This window comes from Rhinoraja longicauda, chromosome 3 (assembly GCF_053455715.1).
Source record: "Rhinoraja longicauda isolate Sanriku21f chromosome 3, sRhiLon1.1, whole genome shotgun sequence".
NCBI lineage: Eukaryota > Metazoa > Chordata > Chondrichthyes > Rajiformes > Arhynchobatidae > Rhinoraja > Rhinoraja longicauda.
The window spans coordinates 62,535,835-62,556,007 of record NC_135955.1 but is presented as its reverse complement, the minus strand read 5'-3'; the positions used below and the strand labels follow the sequence as shown (position 1 = coordinate 62,556,007).

The 20,173-nt window shown below is 40.9% G+C and overlaps 1 protein-coding gene across 7 annotated transcripts in view; it reads left to right on the top strand.

Annotated features, from left to right (window-relative positions):
* gramd2b (GRAM domain containing 2B) overlaps nucleotides 1–20,173 on the top strand; it is a 101,221-nt gene that overhangs the window by 64,546 nt on the left and 16,502 nt on the right. For 6 of the 7 annotated variants that reach the window (XM_078397002.1, XM_078397003.1, XM_078397004.1 and 3 more), the window contains 7 exons: nucleotides 2,994–3,122; nucleotides 6,363–6,441; nucleotides 13,413–13,482; nucleotides 14,306–14,409; nucleotides 16,504–16,599; nucleotides 16,727–16,798; nucleotides 18,600–18,680. In XM_078397002.1, coding sequence (XP_078253128.1) covers nucleotides 2,994–3,122; nucleotides 6,363–6,441; nucleotides 13,413–13,482; nucleotides 14,306–14,409; nucleotides 16,504–16,599; nucleotides 16,727–16,798; nucleotides 18,600–18,680 — 631 coding nt within the window. The remainder of the gene's footprint in view (nucleotides 1–2,993; nucleotides 3,123–6,362; nucleotides 6,442–13,412; nucleotides 13,483–14,305; nucleotides 14,410–16,503; nucleotides 16,600–16,726; nucleotides 16,799–18,599; nucleotides 18,681–20,173) is intronic. The other variant, XM_078397006.1, reaches the window with a different exon arrangement.

The window sequence follows — 20,173 nt, the reverse complement described above, 5'->3', positions numbered from 1 at the left end:
TGTGAAACTTGATTGGTCAGGTGGGCTGAGGATTGGTTGATGGAATTTAATACAGAGAAATGTGAGGTGTTGCATTGTGGGAAGTCTAACATGGGCAGGACCTACACAATGAATGGTAGGGTTCTGGGTAGTGTTGTAAAGCCGAGGGATCTAGGAGTGCAGGAGCATGGTTTCTTGAAGGTCGAGTCGCAGGTAGGTAAGGTGGTCAAAAAGGCTTTTGATACATTGACCTTCATCAGTCAGAGTATTAAATATTGAAGTTGGGAGGTCATGTTGCAGTTGTATAAGACATTGGTGAGACAGCATTTAGAGTATTGTGTTCAGTTCTGGACACCATGTTATAGGAAAGATGTTGTCAAGTTGGAAACGGTACAGAGAAGATTTAAGAGGATGTTGCCAGGACCAGAGCGTCTGGGCTATAGGGAGTGGTTGAGTAGAGTGGGAAAAATTCCCTGGAGTGCAGGAGGATGAAGGGTGATCTTAAGAGGTGTATAAAATCATGAAAGGAATAGATCGGGTAGATGTGCAGAGTCTCTTGCCTGGAGTAGGTGACTCAAGGACCAGAGGACATAGATTCAAAGTGAAGGGGAAAAGATTTAATAGGAATCTGAGGGGTAACTTTTTCAGTCAAAGGGTGATGCGTGTATGGAACGTAGGAGGTAGTTGAGGCTAGGACTATCCCAACCTTTAAGAAACAGTTAGACATGTACATGGATAGGACAAGTTGGAGAGATATGTTGTAGTTCGTGACCTATTAACAGAAACAGTCAGATAACCGAATTTGTTTAACCTCTTTATTCTACTCACCCTGGTGGGAGAGAGCCTAGGCACTGGAGCGTTCAGAAACGCTCAGGCAGCTAGTGTAGCCTCTCTCTCCGAAAACTCATATTCACACACATTTTATACCCGTAATACATGTGCCAGTACTTTTCCATCGCTGCCTTATATGGCAAGTTTACAATGTCCTATAAATCTTTGTGTCCTTCGGGACCTCCGTGTCCATCGTGACCTAGTGACCTACGTGTCCTCTTCTTTCTTGGGAACAAAGGGCAGTCCATGTGGCAAGATGTTCGTAACACATGAAAGCTTTGAACGCTGGTTGCTGATATCAGAGGATGGATCAGCCATAAACAATGCTACATACTGCCAAACAGGATGCCTCAGCAATATAACCAAGCTGGAACATTTTACACTCCTGCAATAGCACCCACATAGCTGCTTACCCAATGGACCAAACCCAGGCAGATGGGACTTGTTGGCCAGTGTGGGCAAGTTGGGACTAAGGGCCTGTTTCCACACTATCGCTCTATGACACTGACTCTTCCATCATGAAGCACTTGCAGTGGGACATCCTGACAGGCTTGTTATTTTTGAACTTGAAAGATGGAGGATGAGCATATAGAAAGCATGTTTTTAAAAAGGCCATACCAGATAGTAAGCAATGAAACAGTGGGCACCATTCATCATGTGCTCTCAAACTTATAGCTGAAGTATGCTTATGGACAAATAATTTTGTATAAGGCTAATGTGGAATTTTACGTCTAGTTGCAAGCCGGTGAATGTATCATGAAGATGTGCTTTGCACAATAATGAATTTTGTATTAATGAGGTGTTTCCAGATCAGCAACTTTCTGATTTTAAAATATCTTGTCTTCAAATGTTTTGTTTCCATCGTAACACCAGTCCCAAAACTATTTATTCTTTTATTTATTTTCCAAGTTTGACTTCTTGAGCATTCCCAAGTAATCATGGTTTGCCTTCAGCTTCCTAATGCGCTAAGTTCTTTCATTCTCTCCTCGCGTCTCTGTGCCACTAAACCATTACTTCCTCCTGGAAGATTTACTTTGACCAAGCTTCTGCTGGCCTGCCTTTTAATATTTCCTTGCCTGATTCAGTGCCAGATGTTGGTTGATTGAACTCTTGAGATTCTTGTGTTCTGTTGAACGTATTTTATAAATTGGCTTTTGGCATTGGGTAAAAATCAATAAAACCTTCTGAATTGATTTAGTTGTGCATATTACCTACAGTCATTAAAGTTTTACAGTATATATTATTGATTAGCTTTTTTTTTAATGGATCCCCCCCATAACATTTATTTATCGTTATATTTTTCGTCAGATTATATATTAATTAAATTATCGCCTGAAGCTATGATCAGACTGCCCAATGATGGGGTGGGTTGTAACTTAGGCGATTTTAAGACCCCAAATTTTTAAGTTACTTTTTTTTTCTGCTGACCATAGAGAACACAGTAAAGCAAATTAACTGCAGCTTTCCCATGCAATGTGTGCAAGCTTACAAGCAATTTGTCTGATGAGAGCCAGGGCAAATTCTGTAGTTTTACATCTATTAACTGCAGATGGTTGCACATAAAAGTTAGTAGTAGAATGTCAGCCTGTGCTGTATTTGCTGATTTCAGCTAGGAAACCTGTTGGGTTGTCTCAGATGTCTTCAGCACATCTGGTGTAAGGAAAGGAAAGTCACCAAGGGATGCTATTCTTGATCATTATCTGGCAAACACTTTTGGAAAATGTGCCAGTTTGAATTTTGGATGAAGACATTCAGGTTGCAGCTGGCTGCCTAAGTCCCACGTATCAAAGCTTGTACAATTGGTATGGGTCTCATACAATATAAAACCAATTTGTAAGTCTGCTTCTGAAATGAGGGAGCAAGATTTATCGGGATGCATGCCAAAAGCTAGCTCGCAGATGTTGGCCCCACAGATTGAAATTAAAATGAGGGCCGTATGAAACAGCTATATTGTCGCGCATCTTCTTATAATAGTGCACACCACTGTTCAGGAAATCAATGGATGTCATTATATAACAGGATAGTTGTGAACCATAAGCACTCAGCTTCATGAACCTTATTAAAATTCACCAATGCAATAACAGAATTGCCATGGTAACCTGCGCGGAACTGTATTTTTCTTTTAGTAGAATGTTTCTTTTGTACTTGACTGATCAGTAATCTAACGATAAATCTGTCTGCAGTTCAGAGCCAGAAAATGCAGGAGTGGAAGAAAAGACGAAGAAAAGTGGCAAGTTGCTTAATCAACAGTTACAATCTTTGAATCTGGATGCAGAAATCTTTGAAACTAAAAGGAAAACTAGTCTGACCAGGTAAACGCTGCTTGACAGTTTCTAGTGGTAAATAATGTCGTTTGCAGAACACTTCACTGTGTTCAGTGTTTTAATTCTCCATAACGTTATTCACGTTGAGCAATATTCTTCCATAAAAGACGAGTCTTATTGAAGCCTAAGTTTTGTCTCCTCACTCATCTTCCTACACACAAAAAATTAACTTGCTCCAATTTTCAGTATAAAACTTCAGAATGGTAATTAAAACACTAGATTTCTGGTTTCTCCCATCCAACAGAATTATATGCAACATAGACACAATGCTGGAGTAACTCAGCAAGACAGGCAGCATCTCCGGAGAGAAAGAATGGGTGGTGTTTCGGGTCAAACCCCTTCTTCAGACTTGTATGCAATCGGTTTGATGACTGTCAAATAGGGAATGGTCACTGCCACCACTAACCTTTTTCTGTTCAGTAATCAGAATGACAAAGATTTAAATAAGGCATTTTGACCACATTAAATTTTTTTAAGTGAGACCCACCAGTGAATAATAATGCCAAAGAATAAAACTTGGCAATATTGTATAAAAAAATCGGAGTAAGCAAATTGTGTCACTAAATTTTATAATGCACTGAAAGCAGAAAGCTGGTGGCAGAATTGGTATTTACTTTATTTAGAATATTAGCATAAATTTCCATAGGCATTCTGCAGTTTAACTTGTTAAACATAAAACATAAAGCAGCAGATGAACAGGCCCCTTGGGCTCCAATTTCAAGGCCGAGCATGATGCCAAAATAAACCAATCTCATCTGCTTGCACATGATCCACATCCCTCCATTCCCTGCACAACCATGTGCCTCTCTAAAAGCCTGTTAAATACCACTATTATACCTGCCTCCACCACCACTCTTGGCAGCGAATTCCAGGCTCTGAACGTTTTTTTAAAAAAATTACTCCACACATCACTTTTTAAATGTTGTCTTTTCTCCTTAAGGCTATGCCCTCTAGTTTTTGACATTTCCATCCTGGGGAAAAGGTTCTGACTGTCTACCCTTTGCCTCTCATAATTTTATATACATCTATTAGGTCTCCCTGCAACCTTGGGTATTCCAGAGAAAACAATCAAAATGTGTCCACCCTCTCCTAGCTAAAGATAGACACAAAAAGCTGTAGAAGAGTCTCTACCAAAAAGGTCACCCATTCCTTTTCTCCAGAGATGCTGCCTGTCCCACTGAGTTACTCCAGCTTTTTGTGTCTATCTTCGGTTTAAACCAGCATCTGCAGTTCCTTCCTACACTCTCCTTGTAGCTAATACATTCATCCTGGTATTATTATGGTAAATCTCTTCTGTACCATCTCCAAATACTCCTTCCTGTAATTGTGTGACCAGAACACTACACAAAACTCCCAATAAGGCCTGACCAAAGTCCTGTAAACCAGCATTAAGACTTCATGACTCTTATACTCAATGCCTTGACCACAAGCATACAATATGCTTCTTTTCCACTCTATACACACGTGTTGCCACCTTCATTGTGTGTAAATCAAACCAGCGGCTAAATTCTATTCTACATTTCCTTCTCTTCCCTGTCTAACCCATCTTCTGGGATTTTGAATGTATTTGATTTGTGTACTATATAGCTTATTTCGTTCAGATAATATTCCCAATTATTTAGAATGCAGCAGGTGAATTTGATGGTCATTCATTTACACACACAATTTTATCAATAAATTATTCTCCTTTCACAAACAAAAACTATATACAGGAATAATTGGCTGCTGTTTTTATTTTGGGATCAGGAGAAGTGGAGGTTTTAGCCTGAATTTTGCAGTCACGCAGCAAAGGAATTATGGTCTCCACTGATTTTAGAGTTGTTCAAAAATGTTCAGAGGGTGTTTTCACTCTGATGTATATTTAGGCTGGTATTATTAATGGGGGTTCTGTGAAAACATCAAAACTTGACACCAATCAGATTAAAGAATTCTCACAGACTAAAACAGGAATTAAAGTACTGATTGTAATTTGCATTTTTAATCATTTTACAGAAAGGCGAGATAAAGACTGGGCAGTATGCATGGAATAATGAAAAGCTAAAATATCACATTTATTTTTTTAAAACCAGAATGGATGAAATGAGTCTAAACTTCTATCAATTTTTCAAGGCTATCAGTATTGCTCAATGGCTTTCACGGTGAAAATACCTGTAAATAGTAGAATTTCATCATATCGTTAATTCTGTATCAGTTGAATCTGCAGAGAAATGCATTATGTCCGACAACTGCTTCTAAATCTCTGCAATTAACTGTTTGTCCTGTCACAGAAGTTGTTGATATTTTGCAAAATAAGGACATGATGCTGACAGTTTCACCATCATTACAATTGCAACTTCTAAGCCACTATTTGTCATTTATTCCATCAATGTCCATTTTCGCTTTTCCTCTGTATATCTCCAGCATGGTTTCAAAGGCTATGGGGCGTGGAAGATATGTTATTCCAAAGTGACACTACCTCTGCTGCTCTGAAATTTGGTTCCATGGGCGTCAGCTTGTTCCGATGCCATTGTTAAATAAAACTTTGCATACATTACTGCGTGATCAACTATTGTTTATCCTAAAATTGTACAACAAATACAATTAGGTCATTTCGACCCACCGTGTCCATGCCAAGCATGATGCCTATTGACACTCGGCCCATTTGCCTGCATTAGGCTTCTATCTTGTACAGCTTTTCTAAGTACCTCTCCAAATGCCTATTAAACATTGTAATTGTATCTGGCTCTGTGACTTCATGTAACAACTTGTGCCAAATAATCACCACCCTCTGTGTGGAAATACTTACCCCGCAGATTTCTTTAAAATTTCTCTCCTCTCACCTTAAGCCTGTGCCCTCCAGTTTTACATTCCTCTGCAGTGGGGGACAGACTCTATTGATCCTCTATATGCCCACAATAATTTTACCTTTATAAGTAGTGCGGTCAACATCTTGCATTCCGTGATAATAAACCCTCCATTTCTAAAATGTGGTGACCAGAACTTGTCCCAGTATTCTAAGTTTGGTCAAACCATTGTTTTGTATGGCTCCAACTCTTTATATTCGATGGCATGGCCTAGAAAGGCAAGAATATCAGATGCCTTCTTCACAACCAAGGTCCCTCTGTACATCAACGCTCCCACGGTCCTTGCCATTTAAAGTTTAGAACTAGAAGGCAACTTTATTGATTTTACATAAAAACTGTAAATGCTAATCAGCTTAGAAATAATTGAGAACTTTTTGGTTTTCAGATCAAAGACTTATGATTCAGTTTTTCCATCTAGTCCTGCAGACTTTGAAACAAAACCTGAAAGGAAGAAAAATTCCAATGTGAGTATTTTACTTTGTTTTAAGTTTGTTTATTATTGTCACATATATCGTGATACAGTGAAAAGCTTTGTTTTGCATGCTATCTAATCAAGTCAGATAATACCATAAATAAATACAATCAAGCCAAACTTGATGGTGGTGTAGCAGTAGAGCTAATGCCTTACAGCTCCAGAGACCAGGGTTTGATCCTGACTGTGGGTGCTTGTTTGTACAGAGTTTGTACGTTCTCCCCATGACCTGCATGGGTTTTCTCCAAGATTTTCGGTTTCCTCCCACACTCCAAAGACGTACAGGTTTGTATAAATGTAAAAAGCTTGGTAAAATTGTCCCTAGTATGTGTAGGTTAGTGTTAATGTGCAGGGATCGCTGGTCAGTGGGGACTTGGTGGGCAGAAGGACCTGTTTCTGTTCTGTATCTCTAAACTAAATTAAACTAAACTTAAGTACAATAGGTAGAGCAAAAGAAAAGATACAGAGTACAGAGTAGAGTTCTCGGCATGTAATGCAATAGTTCTAGAGACAAAGTCTAATGTTCGCAATGAGCTAATCAGACCGTCTCCTAGCTTGTCGAAAGACCATTCAGAAGCTAATAATAGAGCGGGGAGGAGCTGTGTCAGAGTCTGGTGGTACGTGCTTTAAACCTGTATCTTCTGCCTGATGGCAGCAGGGGAACAAGGAATGACTGGGTTGGGACAAGGCTTTGATTATGTTGGCTGCTTTCCCGAGGCAGCATGAAATGTAGATAGAGTAATTGGTGGAGAGTGTGGTCTGTGTGATAGACTGGGCCCCATCCGCACAGTTATGAGTGTTTCGGGGAGTATAGTAGGGGACTGAGAACACATCCTTGCGGCGTGCTCTTATGTCTTGTTTGTCTTTCCCTGTCATGTAACTCCCATCATAAAAATAATTAACCCAGTTAATTACTGCAGATGCGTATTCATATTCCATATGCATTCTCGTCTGAAAATTGGTAGCTTAATATAATCTTTTCCTTGATGTGAAGAGTTTGATATTTAAAGTGATAGACTTTAATTAGCTGCATATCTTTTTTTTTAATCTATCCTTTGAAACTGCATTTTTATTTAAACAGAAGGTATTCTGTTACACGAAAATAATTAAACCAGGAAAGCAAAATGCACATGGAAGTGATTTTATTTTTTAATTGTAATCTGTGAATTTGTTACTATGATGATACTTTTATACAGTTCTTTATGATCTGAATATTTTTCTATTAAGCTTTTGAAAGATGTTTTCTCAAAGAGCAATGCAATAGACATTCCAACTGGACATTTTCGGTATTTCTGCCAATGTCATAGTTTAGTCTCTTCTAACAATAGTGCATTTTCAAACACAGGTCATATTAAAAAAAATAATAAACACATCATTTTCTTTCTCCTTTCTCACCTGCTCCAAAGCAATTGTAGTGTCATCTGACAGTCTAAGACTTTCACAGATTCCACATGACCAGCAGTTGTAAATTTACTGTGGGTCACAATATGGTTTGTCGGCCATGGTTCAATCTATTTCGATCACTGAATGTGCTGACCAGTGCGTAGCTCATTAGCTGCACAGTATAACATTACACAGAAACAAAGAACTACAGATGCTGGTTTATACCAAAGATCGATACAAAGTGCTGGAGTAACTCAGCAGGTCAGGCAGCATCTCTGGAGAAAAGGGATGGGTGACCTTTCGGGTTGGGACTCTTCGTCAGACTGAAAGAGGGTGATGAGGGAGGGGTTGAAGAGCTGGAGGCGAGAAAAGACTAGGTCCAATCAGGGCCAGCCACAAATGACCTCGGGCAGGGCGTTTCCTGGTAGGTCCATTTGTTCTGCTCATTTTTCTTCATGACGTAGCAGGCCATTCAACCTATTGATTTCTCTTGGACCAATCCTACTTTGCTGTAAACTGTTCTCTCGCACATGCTCATTAACAACCCTTGATTATCCCACCAGCTACCTTTGCTGAGGGTAATTTACAGTAGCCATTCAGCCTAACAGCTAACAGGTCTTTGGAATGTGAGAGGAGTCAGAACAGTAGAAAGTGCACATGGTTACAGTTCGAGCATGCAAATTCCACACAGTCGTCACTGGAAATCCTGGAGGGACGGGCAGCTGACAAATCCTGGAGGGTCAGGCACCTGCAGTGTCACTGTACAGAAATATATGGACAAGCTGCCAGATGAAGTAGTTGAGGCTGGTACAATAATAACATTTGGCCAGGTACATGACAGGAAAAGTCACTCCAAGTTGCTATTGAATCTTACCACTCTCACCTTAAACCTATGCCATCTATTCTTGATGCTGTGCTTCAAGGAATAATGTCCTAACCTGCCTAATCTTTCCCTATTGCTTAGGCCTTCGAATCCTGGCAATATTCTCGTAAATCTTCTCTGCACCATTTTCAACTTAATGACACTTTTCTATAGAAGGTTGACGAAAACTGAACACAATACTTCAAGTGTGGCCTCACTAATGTCTCACTATGTAACAACATAACATGAAGTTTTTGAGACAGCGTTTCCTGTAGATCTCTTCAATGTTGTGGAGGTCAATATCCACAATGGACTGATCAATATCCACCATCCTGAATGTCCTAGATTTCATATGAAGATGTTCCTTGAATACTGAATTTCCTCCAACATTTGCCCATGATATATAATGCCAGTTGTTTTCTGAATTGTACACCATATTGAGACATATGTGATTGGTCTGCTAGATTCTTAACTACATGGAAGATAGACACACAAAGCTGGAGTAACTCAGTGGGACAGATAGCATCTCTGGAGAGAAGTAATGGGTGACGTTTCGAGTCGAGACACTTTTTCAGACTGTTGCCAGCAGCACAGCAGAAAATCATCAAATATTATAGTTCTCAGCTTACCTGTTTTAAAGAAACAGCAGAAACCAGCGATAATGGGGAAGATGCTTGAGTCGATTGTTAAAGGTGTTAGAGCAGCGCATTTGGAAAGCAGTGACAGGATCAGTCAAATTCAGCATGGATTTATAAAGGGGAAATCGTGCTTGACTAATCTCTTGGAATTTTTTGAGGATGTAACAAGTAGAATGGATAAGGGAGAGCCAGTGCACCTGGTGTATCTAGACTTTCAAAAAGCCTTTGACAAGGTCCACACAAGAAATTACTGTGCAAAATTAGAGCACATTGGATAAGGGGTAGGTATTGACATGGATAGAGAACTGGTTGGTAGACAGGAAGGAAAGAATAGGAATTAACAGGTCCTTTTCCGAATGGCAAGCAGTGACAAGTGGGGTGCCACAAGGCTTGGTGCTGGGACCAAAGTTATTTACAATATATATTAACGATTTAGACGAGGGAATTAAATGTGACCTCTCCAATTTTGTGGATGACACAAAGCTGGGTGGCATTGTGAGCTGCGATGAGGATGCTATGAGGCTGCATGGTGACTTGAATAGGTTGGGTGAGTGGGCAGATGCATGGCAGATGCAGTATAATGTGGATAAATGTGAGGTTATCCACTTTGGTGGCAAGAACAGGAAGGTAGATTATTATCTGAATGGTGTCAAATTAGAAAAAGGGGAGGTGCAATGAAATCTGGGCGTGCTTGTACATCAGTCACTGAAAGTAAGCATGCAGGTACAGCAGACAGTGAAGAAATTCAACTAACTTTGTTCCCCAAGTCAGTAAATGAAATATACATTTACACTCAGCAAATCATTTGGCACAGACAATACCCAAGGACACATTTCTTCTGTACTCTTTTGGTTATTCAATGGCTGGATAACTGGGATACGATGAAAATCCTGGATCCAAGATGGCACCTGTGTGTGGCGACATGTTGCCAGCAGCACAGCAGAAAATCATCAAATATTATAGTTCTCTGCTTACCTGTTTTAAAGAAACAGCAGAAACCAGCGATGCAGCTGACAAGCTGCTATTGCATTTAACGCATTAGCGCTATTGCGATCTACCGGCAGCAACGGAGCTGCCGACTGTAAGGGAATTCCCGATCGCAGGGGAATCCCCGACCTGGTGGAGGATCGCAGGAACAGTAAGTTTTGCACCTGGAAACACTGGAGAGGCCTCCGTGGTGTCCGGAAACGTGGCCGGCGGGCAGGACCACAAGTCAGACTGAAGCGCTGGAGACTACGACCCCGTTTCCCTACCATCCTACTAGTCAATGTATGATCACTGGAAAATAAAGTGGAGGGCTTAAGGTCAAGGCTGCTTTACCAAAGGGAGTTGTGGGAATGCTCTGAGACACGGCTCACCCCCAGACTCAGCCATCCAGCCTGAAGGTTTCTCCATCCATCGTTCGGACCGCACGCAGGTCTCTGGGAAAGGGAGAGGCGGGAGCGTCTGACTCATGGTCAACACTTCACGGTGCCCAGACGTGGCAGTTCTGTCTAACTCCTGCTCTCCGCACCTGGAACATCTGGCGGTGATGTGCCGCCCCTTCTACCTCCCGAGGGAATTCACCTCCATCATCCTGACCGCAGTCTACATCCCACCCCAGGAAGATGTCTGTCTGGCATTGGATGAGCTGCACGCCTTGGTCAACAAGCACCAGACAGTGTACTCCGAAACCTTTACCACCATAGCTGGGGACTTCAACAAAGCCAACCTGGAAAAATCACTCCCAAACTACCACCAACATGTCGCCTGCGGCACCAGAGGATTAAACACCCTTGACCACTGCTATACGGCCATCAAGCCTGCCTGTCGCTCCATCACTCGCCCTCACTTGGGGAAATCCAACCATTCAGCGGTGCTGCTTCTTCCTGCAAACAGGCAGCGACTGAAGAGCGCAACCACAGCAGTGAGGACTGCACAGAACTGGTCTGGGGAGGCAGAGGAACAACAACAGGATTGCTTGGAGTCAGTAGACTGGGCAATGTTCAAGGACTCGGCCATGGACCTAAATGAACATGCCACAGTCGTCACAGCCTTCATAAGGAAATGTGTGGAGGACCGTGTTCCTACAAAATCCTTCCGAATGTTTCCTAACCAGAAGCCTTGGATGAACCAGGAGATCCGCATTCTTCTGAGGACCAGATCCCGGGCATTCAGGTCTGGTGACGCAGAGGTCGATAAGAAGTCCAGATACGACCTTGACAAGGCCATCAAAAAGGCAAAAAGGGACCTGCTCAAAGCTGGAGGATGAGGTGGATGTTTGGCAACTGTGGCAGGGCTTGAATGCCATCACCTCCTACAAGGCGAAACCAGGAGGCAGCTCAAGCGTCAGCGAAGTATCACTCCCTGACGAGCTCAATGCGTTCTACGCACGCAGTGATAGGGAGAACACTGATGTGCCTTCCCAAGCCCCCATACGCCCTGATGGTATTACAGTCACAGAGGCCGATGTCAGAAGATCCTTCGGGGGCTGAACCCTCGGAAAGAGTCTGGACCTGATGGTATACCCGGTCGAGTTCTCAAAACCTGTGCAGACCAACTGGCTGGGGTTTTTGCGGACATTTTCAACCTCTCACTACTGAGGTTCCCACCTGCTTTAAAAGGGCATCAATAATACCGGTGACTAAGAAGTATTGACCAGTGACACTAACGTCTGTGATGATGAAGTGCTTTGAGAGGTTGGTTATGGTGGATATCAATTCCCACCTCAACAAGAACCTCGACCTGCTACAGTTTGCCTCCCGTCACAACAGGTCAACGGAGGATGCGATCTCACTGGCTCTCCACTCCATCACTGAACCACTTGGACAATAAAAACACTTATGTCAGGCTGTTGTTTATAGACTACAGCTCGGCGTGGAATACCATAATTCCCTCCAAGCTGGTTACCAAACTCACGGCACTTGGTCTCTGCGCATCCCTCTGCAATTGGATCCTCAACTTCCTCATCCACAGACCACAGTCTGTTCAAATTGGCAGAAATACTTCTTCCTCATTAACAATCAGTACAGGAGCACCTCAAGGCTGCGTGCTCAGCCCCCTGCTCTACTCACTCTATACTCATGACTGTGTAGCTGGACACAGTGTGAACTCCATCTTCAAGTTGGCTGACGACACCACCGTTGTTGGACGAATTACACATGGTGATGAGTCAGAGTATAGAAGTGAGATTGACCGATTGACCAAATGGTGCCAGCACAACAACCTGGCTCTCAATATCAGTAAAACCAATGAACTGATTGTGGACTTTGGAAGAGGAAGGATGAGGACCCACAATCCTGTTTATATCAATGGGACGATGGTGGAGAGAGTCAAAAACTTCACATTCCTGGGAGTGCATATTTCCAAAGACCTTTCCTGGACCCAGCACACTGATGCAATTATAAATAAAGCACATCAACAATTACGGATGTTCGGTATGTCAGAGAGGATTCTCTTCAACTTCGACAGTTCGGCAACTTGAACGCCCAGGAGCGAAAAAGACTGCAAAAAGTCGTGAACACTGCCCAGTCCATCACCAGCTCTGACCTCTCCACCATCGAAGGGATTTATCGGAGTCACTGCCTCCAAAAGGCAGCCAGCATCATCGGACATCCACACCATGCTGGCCACACACTCATTTCATCCCTGCCATCAGGAAGAAGGTACAGGAGCCTGAAAACTAACATCCAGGTTCAGGAACAGTTTTTTTCCCGAGAGCCATTAGGCTATTAAACACTACAACCTCAAATAAGCTCTGAACCTCAATAGACATTATTATTGCACTATTATTGTTTGTATTTTGAGTTTGTGTATGTATGTGTATATATGTGTACTTGTGAGTATGTGTATATATACACACTGAAATTTTTTCTCTCGTTTTGTTCATATTGTTTACAGTGTACTGTGTTTACATATTCTGTGCTGCAGCAAGTAAGAATTTCAATGTTCTATTTAGGACATATGACAGTAAAACACTCTTGGCTCTTAAATGGTGCATCCAGATTTTAATGAGCTCTCATGCTTTTACATATTTCTCTCCAACCATTTACATTATAGAGGAATAAGAATGAATTATTTTTCTCTTTGATTTTCCTCCAGCCTTCGAAGACAAATGCAACCTATCATAAGATCTTTAAAGATATTGAAAAGGATGAATCGTTAAAACAAAGTAAGTAGTAAACTTACAACATGAGCTCGATATTTTCAATGAGCTAACAACTATCATCAATGGAACACTGGCTTGAATCACAGTGCTACATTCTAAATGAATTTGATCGAGTAAAGGGTTATTCTCTGTATATCTTAAATGTGTAATGTAATAATGCCTGTGCGTTGAAGTCCACATCTGACATTTTGATTCAATCGGCCTTGATGGAACTGAATTCCAGAAGTTCAATTTAACATGCATATCACATGTTATTTTGTTGTATATGCTAAACAATTTATTTCCCACTCTGTTCTCCTGGAAGGTAAAATAAGATCAAATCGAGCATGTTCACATTTATCTTTTTTTTCCTGTAAAGCTTGGCATATAGCGCATGCTTTCATGATTAGCTAGTATCTCCTATCTTCTCATAAGTAAACACTGCGAACATACAGTAGTTGATGCAGCAGTTAATTTGAGATGCACAGCTTTATTTATCATTGCCTTTCATTGCTGACACTGCTGTTCTTGGTCAGTTGGAATCACTCAAGCCCATAGCCTGGCTTCCTCTCCCCAGACAAACACGATGAATCAATTTTGTTTCTTTACTCGCTCTACCCCAACTGAGAGCATTAACTTGCCTGCAGCCAGTAATTCGGTGATTCAACAACATTAGTTAGATGTTTGTTCTTGAGTGGACTTTTTCCCTATTTACCAAAGAAAATGTTGGGGAAAACAAATTGAGAACAATATAACATTTTGTTAGCTTAAGAACCAGAAATGCAAGAGTATTATGTTGTATTGCCTAATGAATAAACCCTGCATTAAACATTATTTTATTTTCTAGGTTTTACTTGTGCTTTGCAAAAGGACATTCTATACCAAGGAAAATTGTTTGTGTCTGAAAACTGGATTTGCTTTAATTCCAAAGTCTTTGGAAGAGATATAAAGGTTTAATTTTTTTTTTTAAGGGGAGAAAGGAAGACCTTGCTAAAACTGACCATTAAAATTACATTTAATCAGAAATGTCAAGAGAACAACCTTCAGTGAGAAGTCTAACACACTGTTACTGTACTAATTAATGAATGAATGAATAAGTTTATTGGCCAAGTATGTACACGTATCAGGAATGTGCCTCGGTGCTCTGCTCGCAAGTAACAACACGACGATACAGTAAACAATTACGAATAAGCTTAAAACATTAAGAATACATCATTACAGTTTAAACATGCGAGTGAAATAAACCAGAGCAAAAAGAGACTACAGACTTTTGGTTATTGAGTAGAGCTACTACTCGCGGAAGAAAGCTGTTTTTATGTCTGGCTGTGGCTGCTTTGACAGTCCGGAGTCGCCTTCCAGAGGGAAGTGCTTCAAAGAGTTTGTGGCCAGGGTGAGAGGGGTCAGAGATGATCTTGCCTGCTCGCTTCCTGGCCCTTGCATTGTAAGGTTCGTCAATTGGGGGAAGGTTGCAGCCAACAACCTTCTCAGCTGATCGAATGATTCGTTGCAGCCTCCATATGTCGTGCTTGGTGGCTCAGCCAAACCAGACCGTGATGGAGAAGGTGAGGATGGACTCAACGATGGCAGTATAGAATTTGGACCTTCATTGCCTGTGGCAGTTTGTGTTTCCTCAGCTGCCACAGGAAGTACAACCTCTGTTGGGCCTTTTTGACTGGAGTCGATGGTCCCCCCCCCCCCCATTTAAGGTCCTTGGAGGTGATGGTTGCAAGGAACAAATGAATCCACAGATGTGACTGTGGTGTTGTTGATGATGAGTGGGGGGAGGGGAGGGGGAGCTCTCCTAAAATCTAGTCAGTTCCACTGTCTTAAGAGCATTGAGCTCCAGGTTGTTGCGATGGCACCAGGACGCCAGCTGTGTCACTTCCTGTCTGTAGGCAGATTCCTCCCCATCCTGGATCAGTCAAATCAGGGTTGTGTCATCCGCAAACTTGAGAAGCTTGACAGAGGAATCTGTGGAGGTGCAATCGTTGGTGTAGATAGAGTAAAGGAGAGGGGAGAGTACGCAGCCTTGCGGTGTTCCTATGCTGAGGGTCTGCGATGTGCTTTCCCAGCTCACATGCTGCTTCCTGATTGTCAGGAAGTTGATGATCCACTGACAGAGGGGTTCAGGCACAGTCAACTGGGAGAGTTTGGAGTGTAGTAGCTCTGGCACAATGGTGTTAAATGCAGAGCTAAAGTCCACTAACAAAATCCTTGCATAGGTCCCCTTGCAGTCTAGGTGCTGGAGGATGAAGTGTGGGCCTAGGTTGACTGCGTCATCCACTGATCTATTGGCCCGGTATGCAAACTGCAGAGGGTCCAGCAGGGGGCTTGTGATGTTTTTCAGCTGGGCCAGTACGTCTTTCAAAGGTCTTCATGACTACAGAGGTCAGTGCGACAGGGTCTTCATCCCAGCTCCTGTAGGCCGCATCTTTTGACTGGCGGAGCTGTCTGAGTTCTGCTGTGAACCAGGGCTTGTCGTTGTTGAACCAGATCTGGGTCTTAGTGGGAATGCAACTGTCCTCACAAAAGCTGACGTAGGATGTCACAGTGTCGGTTTACTCATCGAGGCTTGTGGTTGCTTCCCTGAACAAATTCCAACAGTGTAGTCAAAGCAGGACTGTAGTTTTTCAATGCCCTCACTTGTCCACCTTTTCGTTGTTCTGACCACAGGCTTAGCAGATTTTAATTTCTGCCTGTAGAAACTAAATCTGTTAATTAATGGGTATTAAATCCCAGTTCAAAATATGAAAAGTAATTTTCACATATTCTAACTAATTCACTAAATTTTGGGTTTCATGTTTTGACAACTCTCAAGTTTTTCCTCAATCTTTTGGAATTAATTCTTAATCACCAAACTTTGGGTATAAAGCTTTGTTAGATAGGACCATAGGTTGGAGATGAGCATTGCAAAATTTATCCCTTAAGTCGCGTGGCCTAAAAAAAAAATTATACTTAACTCAGCAAAATTTTCAATTATTTCAGAATTTGGCAGCTGATAATAAACTGCACAATTGTAATACCGTGTTGCTTTATCCATCTCAGGTTACCATACCCTCATTCTCTGTGACTCGGATTAAGAAACACAAAACTGCCTTGCTGGTGCCAAATGCTCTATGCATATCCACTGAACTTGAAAAGGTGAGTCTCCAGTTGTAAAACAACTTTCTACAGAATAGTTTAACTGGTTGCAAAAGACTTGCAATTAAATTTCGATCTTCCCAATTTGCTGAAGTTTAATATCGCTGCCTCACACTTTTTATTGCAGTTTATGTTTGTTTCACTACTGTCGAGGGATGCAACCTATAAGCTTTTGAAATCTGTTTGTTTACATCTGGAGGTGAGTACAGATAATTGAAAATGATAATTTAAAGATTTGTTTGCTGGAGATTAAAGAGAATTTTCAATGAAACACAACCTCAAACTTTTCTTCACTATTCTGGTGGAGGATATGGGGTGGAGATGACAGCGCCTGTGCACTAATCACCGTCCTGACTCAATTAAAACTCAGTGTCAGGTTGACTTATTTGACCTGAACAGGTGCCATGGCCCTGATTTTTTTCTTTGTTCATTTAAAATAGTCCCTAATCTTGATTCCTTTACATTACAGCTTTACATTAAATTTTGCAAAAGCTACTCGTGCTAAAGACATTCAGCACAAACATCAATATCAGAAAAAGGAAATGAGTCATTAGTCAGGTGTTTGTCCTTTTTCCTTATTTTTCAACAAAAAAAGTATTGGGAAAAGCAACCTATTAAAACAACAAAGCAATTGTTGACTTAAGAATCAGATGCTGACAGTGGTGGATTTTCTTTCTAATACATTGATTTTTTTTTTAGAAATCTTGTTCTACAAGTATCCAGGTGGTCTTGCTGGATTATGTTGCATCCCAATATTTCAAATATATATCCACTGATTTTTAATTTGATTTCTGTGGAACTTTGATTTCTACTAGGCTTCACTTTCAAGTCACATCCTGTGACCTGGACTTCTTGTATCTTTGATTTAAGGAGAGAGAAATAAAGGCTATTTATTTAGCCTTGCTTTGAAAATATCTCCAACCTTTCATTGGGACATTTCTCCAGTTGCATCAAAATCATCCGTCACCTACACTTGATCCTTGCAGTCTGCTGTGGCCCCAGGCACCATCTTGTGCTGGGAGCCAGGACCCCAGTATACAGTATTAGCATAGCCTGTGCAACATAACATAGCGGAGAGTCTCCCTCAATCAAATAGCTTTAATGCCCAGTAAAGGCCCCATGTCCAGACTCGCCAGCTGCCAAAGTCGTCACTGAAAATGAATGATCGTAAAAGTCTTTTTCACATGAAATATTAATAAATATTTTTAAATTCTATTTCAACATACAATATGCCTAAACAACAGTTTTAGTCAAGACAAAAATAAGTTTGCTTACCATTGTCTCAGCAGCCATTTCTTCCCATTTGATTTCAAGGGCACAGCTGCTTTTGCACTGATTTACGCTGATATGGTTTCATCAACAAAACTTTTCATTATTAGAGCTGGGGAGGTTTGCTGAGATTTGTGCTCCATGAGGATTAATAGCTACATCATAATTCCTGTTTGAAGGTTCAAGCCATTGTGCTTTTCCTTATCTGAATTTCTTGCTGGTTAAAATGGCACATTTCAGATAAATCGTATTTTACCCTTTGCTTCTTAAAACAAACAATTAAAGATAACAATTATAGGCATTGTAATTGCAGTATCTGTGGATTTGAATAAATAAGCCTTGCATGTAGCAATAGAACATTTATTTTTATGCATGGGATAGAAGCAGGGAATGAACCCAGATCCCTTGAAGGTGTTCCATTGCTCCTCAAACCATGGCTTTTCCTGCAGTAGAAAAGAACCGTTGTCATATCCTTGAGTAAACATAATGGCTTGTCATTCACTGATCTCTGGGGCAGAGAATTTCTAATAGCCACATACACCTGAGACATTTCTCCTTCTCTATCTCAATCTTAACCCTGAGTGTCCCGTGGTTCAGGACCTCCGCCAATTGAAGCATCAACATTATCTCGCACCCTCAGAATTTTGTATGTCAATATATTATACGTTTTGAACAAAGTTTGTACCAAATCCAATATTCTAATTTTGATTTGTACGTTTAACTTTTCTTAGGAGAAACCTGATGATATCAGTCCAAATCCATCCCTTGCTGAAAATAATTTCAGGGTTGAGCGTCCAACATCATTGCCTCTAGTAAGTGGAACATTACAGTGTCCCGAAATGAGCTTTTCTACTTTGTAGTTTGCAGCAGGATGACTTGGCAGAATGACTGATTCAAGGGACTGGTTACTATGGTTATATTTGTGCTAATCGAGATCCACCTCAATGTTTATACCATATTATTATGTTTTTTTTAATAGATATTTTAGTCATACAGCTTGGAAACAGGCCCTTTGGCTCAACCTGCCCACACCAACCACATGACCCATCCACACTAGTCCCACCTGCCTGCATTTGGTCCATATCTCTCCAAACCTGTCTTATACATGTAGCTGTCTAATTGTTTCTTGAAAGTTGCAATAGTCCCTCACTCAACTACCTCCTCTAGCAGCTCGTTCCATACACCCACAACACTTTGTGTGAAAATGTTACCCCTCAGATTCCTATTAAATCTTTCCTCTTCACCTATGTCCTCTGGTTTTCGATTCCCCTACTCTGGGCAAGAGACTTTTTGCATCCATCCAATCTATTTCTCTCATGATTTTTTATATTTAGACTGATTTAGACAGATGTCACTTCAAACCCAATTCTAAAAAGTAAACCTGAAAAATGCCTGTGTTTTATAGTTCATTTGAAGGTTATTGCACTCACTTCACCTAATCCTAATGCATGTGCCATTTTTCAGTGTGTATAAGCAATCAAAAATAATGCAAAGTGCACTGGATGCTAATGTTATCCTCGGGCTAAAATGATATTGGACATAGAATTAAAATTTCTAATGGTGCAGACTTTAGTCCATGAAAAGTTTTTTTGATTTTACAGCTACATATTCACCCTGTAAGAATAACAAAGGATCAAAGATATGTAGCAGGAACAAGTACTTTTTTGTTTTGAAAGAGACTAATCAGAGTATTAAGATCAATGATTTTCTATTTGAATTTTAAGTGTTTTGGGCAATATCTGGACCCCCAAAAAATGTTTCAATTTTTTTTAACTTCAAAAGTATTCCTATAAGGACTCTGATTACATTAATTGAAAAAAGGCCTGAATATGAGTTGAGCAGTTCTGAAAAGAGTTGAGCAGTTAATTCACTGCGAACTGCATATGCATATAGACAGTTCGGGAGCAACGCAGTTCAGTTAATTGAAAGATCTCAAATATTTGGGAGTCGATTATTTAAGTATAATAATAGGAATGGCAAAGAATTTAGTGAAATCAAATTATCAGCTAATTTGAAGAGCAAATTATGTTTTGCCTTGAGATGGTTATTCTAGCTTTCTTGAGTCCATTCCAAGTAGGAGCTGTTTCAATGGTCAGTGCCATCACAGCAATGGAAAACAGAAGCCTGCAACACCATACAAGAAAGCTGGTTAAATATAAATAACAAGATCCATAGGTGCTTTGCTGGACCTTTTTACTTGATACAATTGAGATGAGATATTAAAGTAGTTCTTCCAATTTGTGTGTGGAAACTAATGCAGACGCATCTTTACCTGGGGAATGAGAAACGAAAATGACAATGCTGG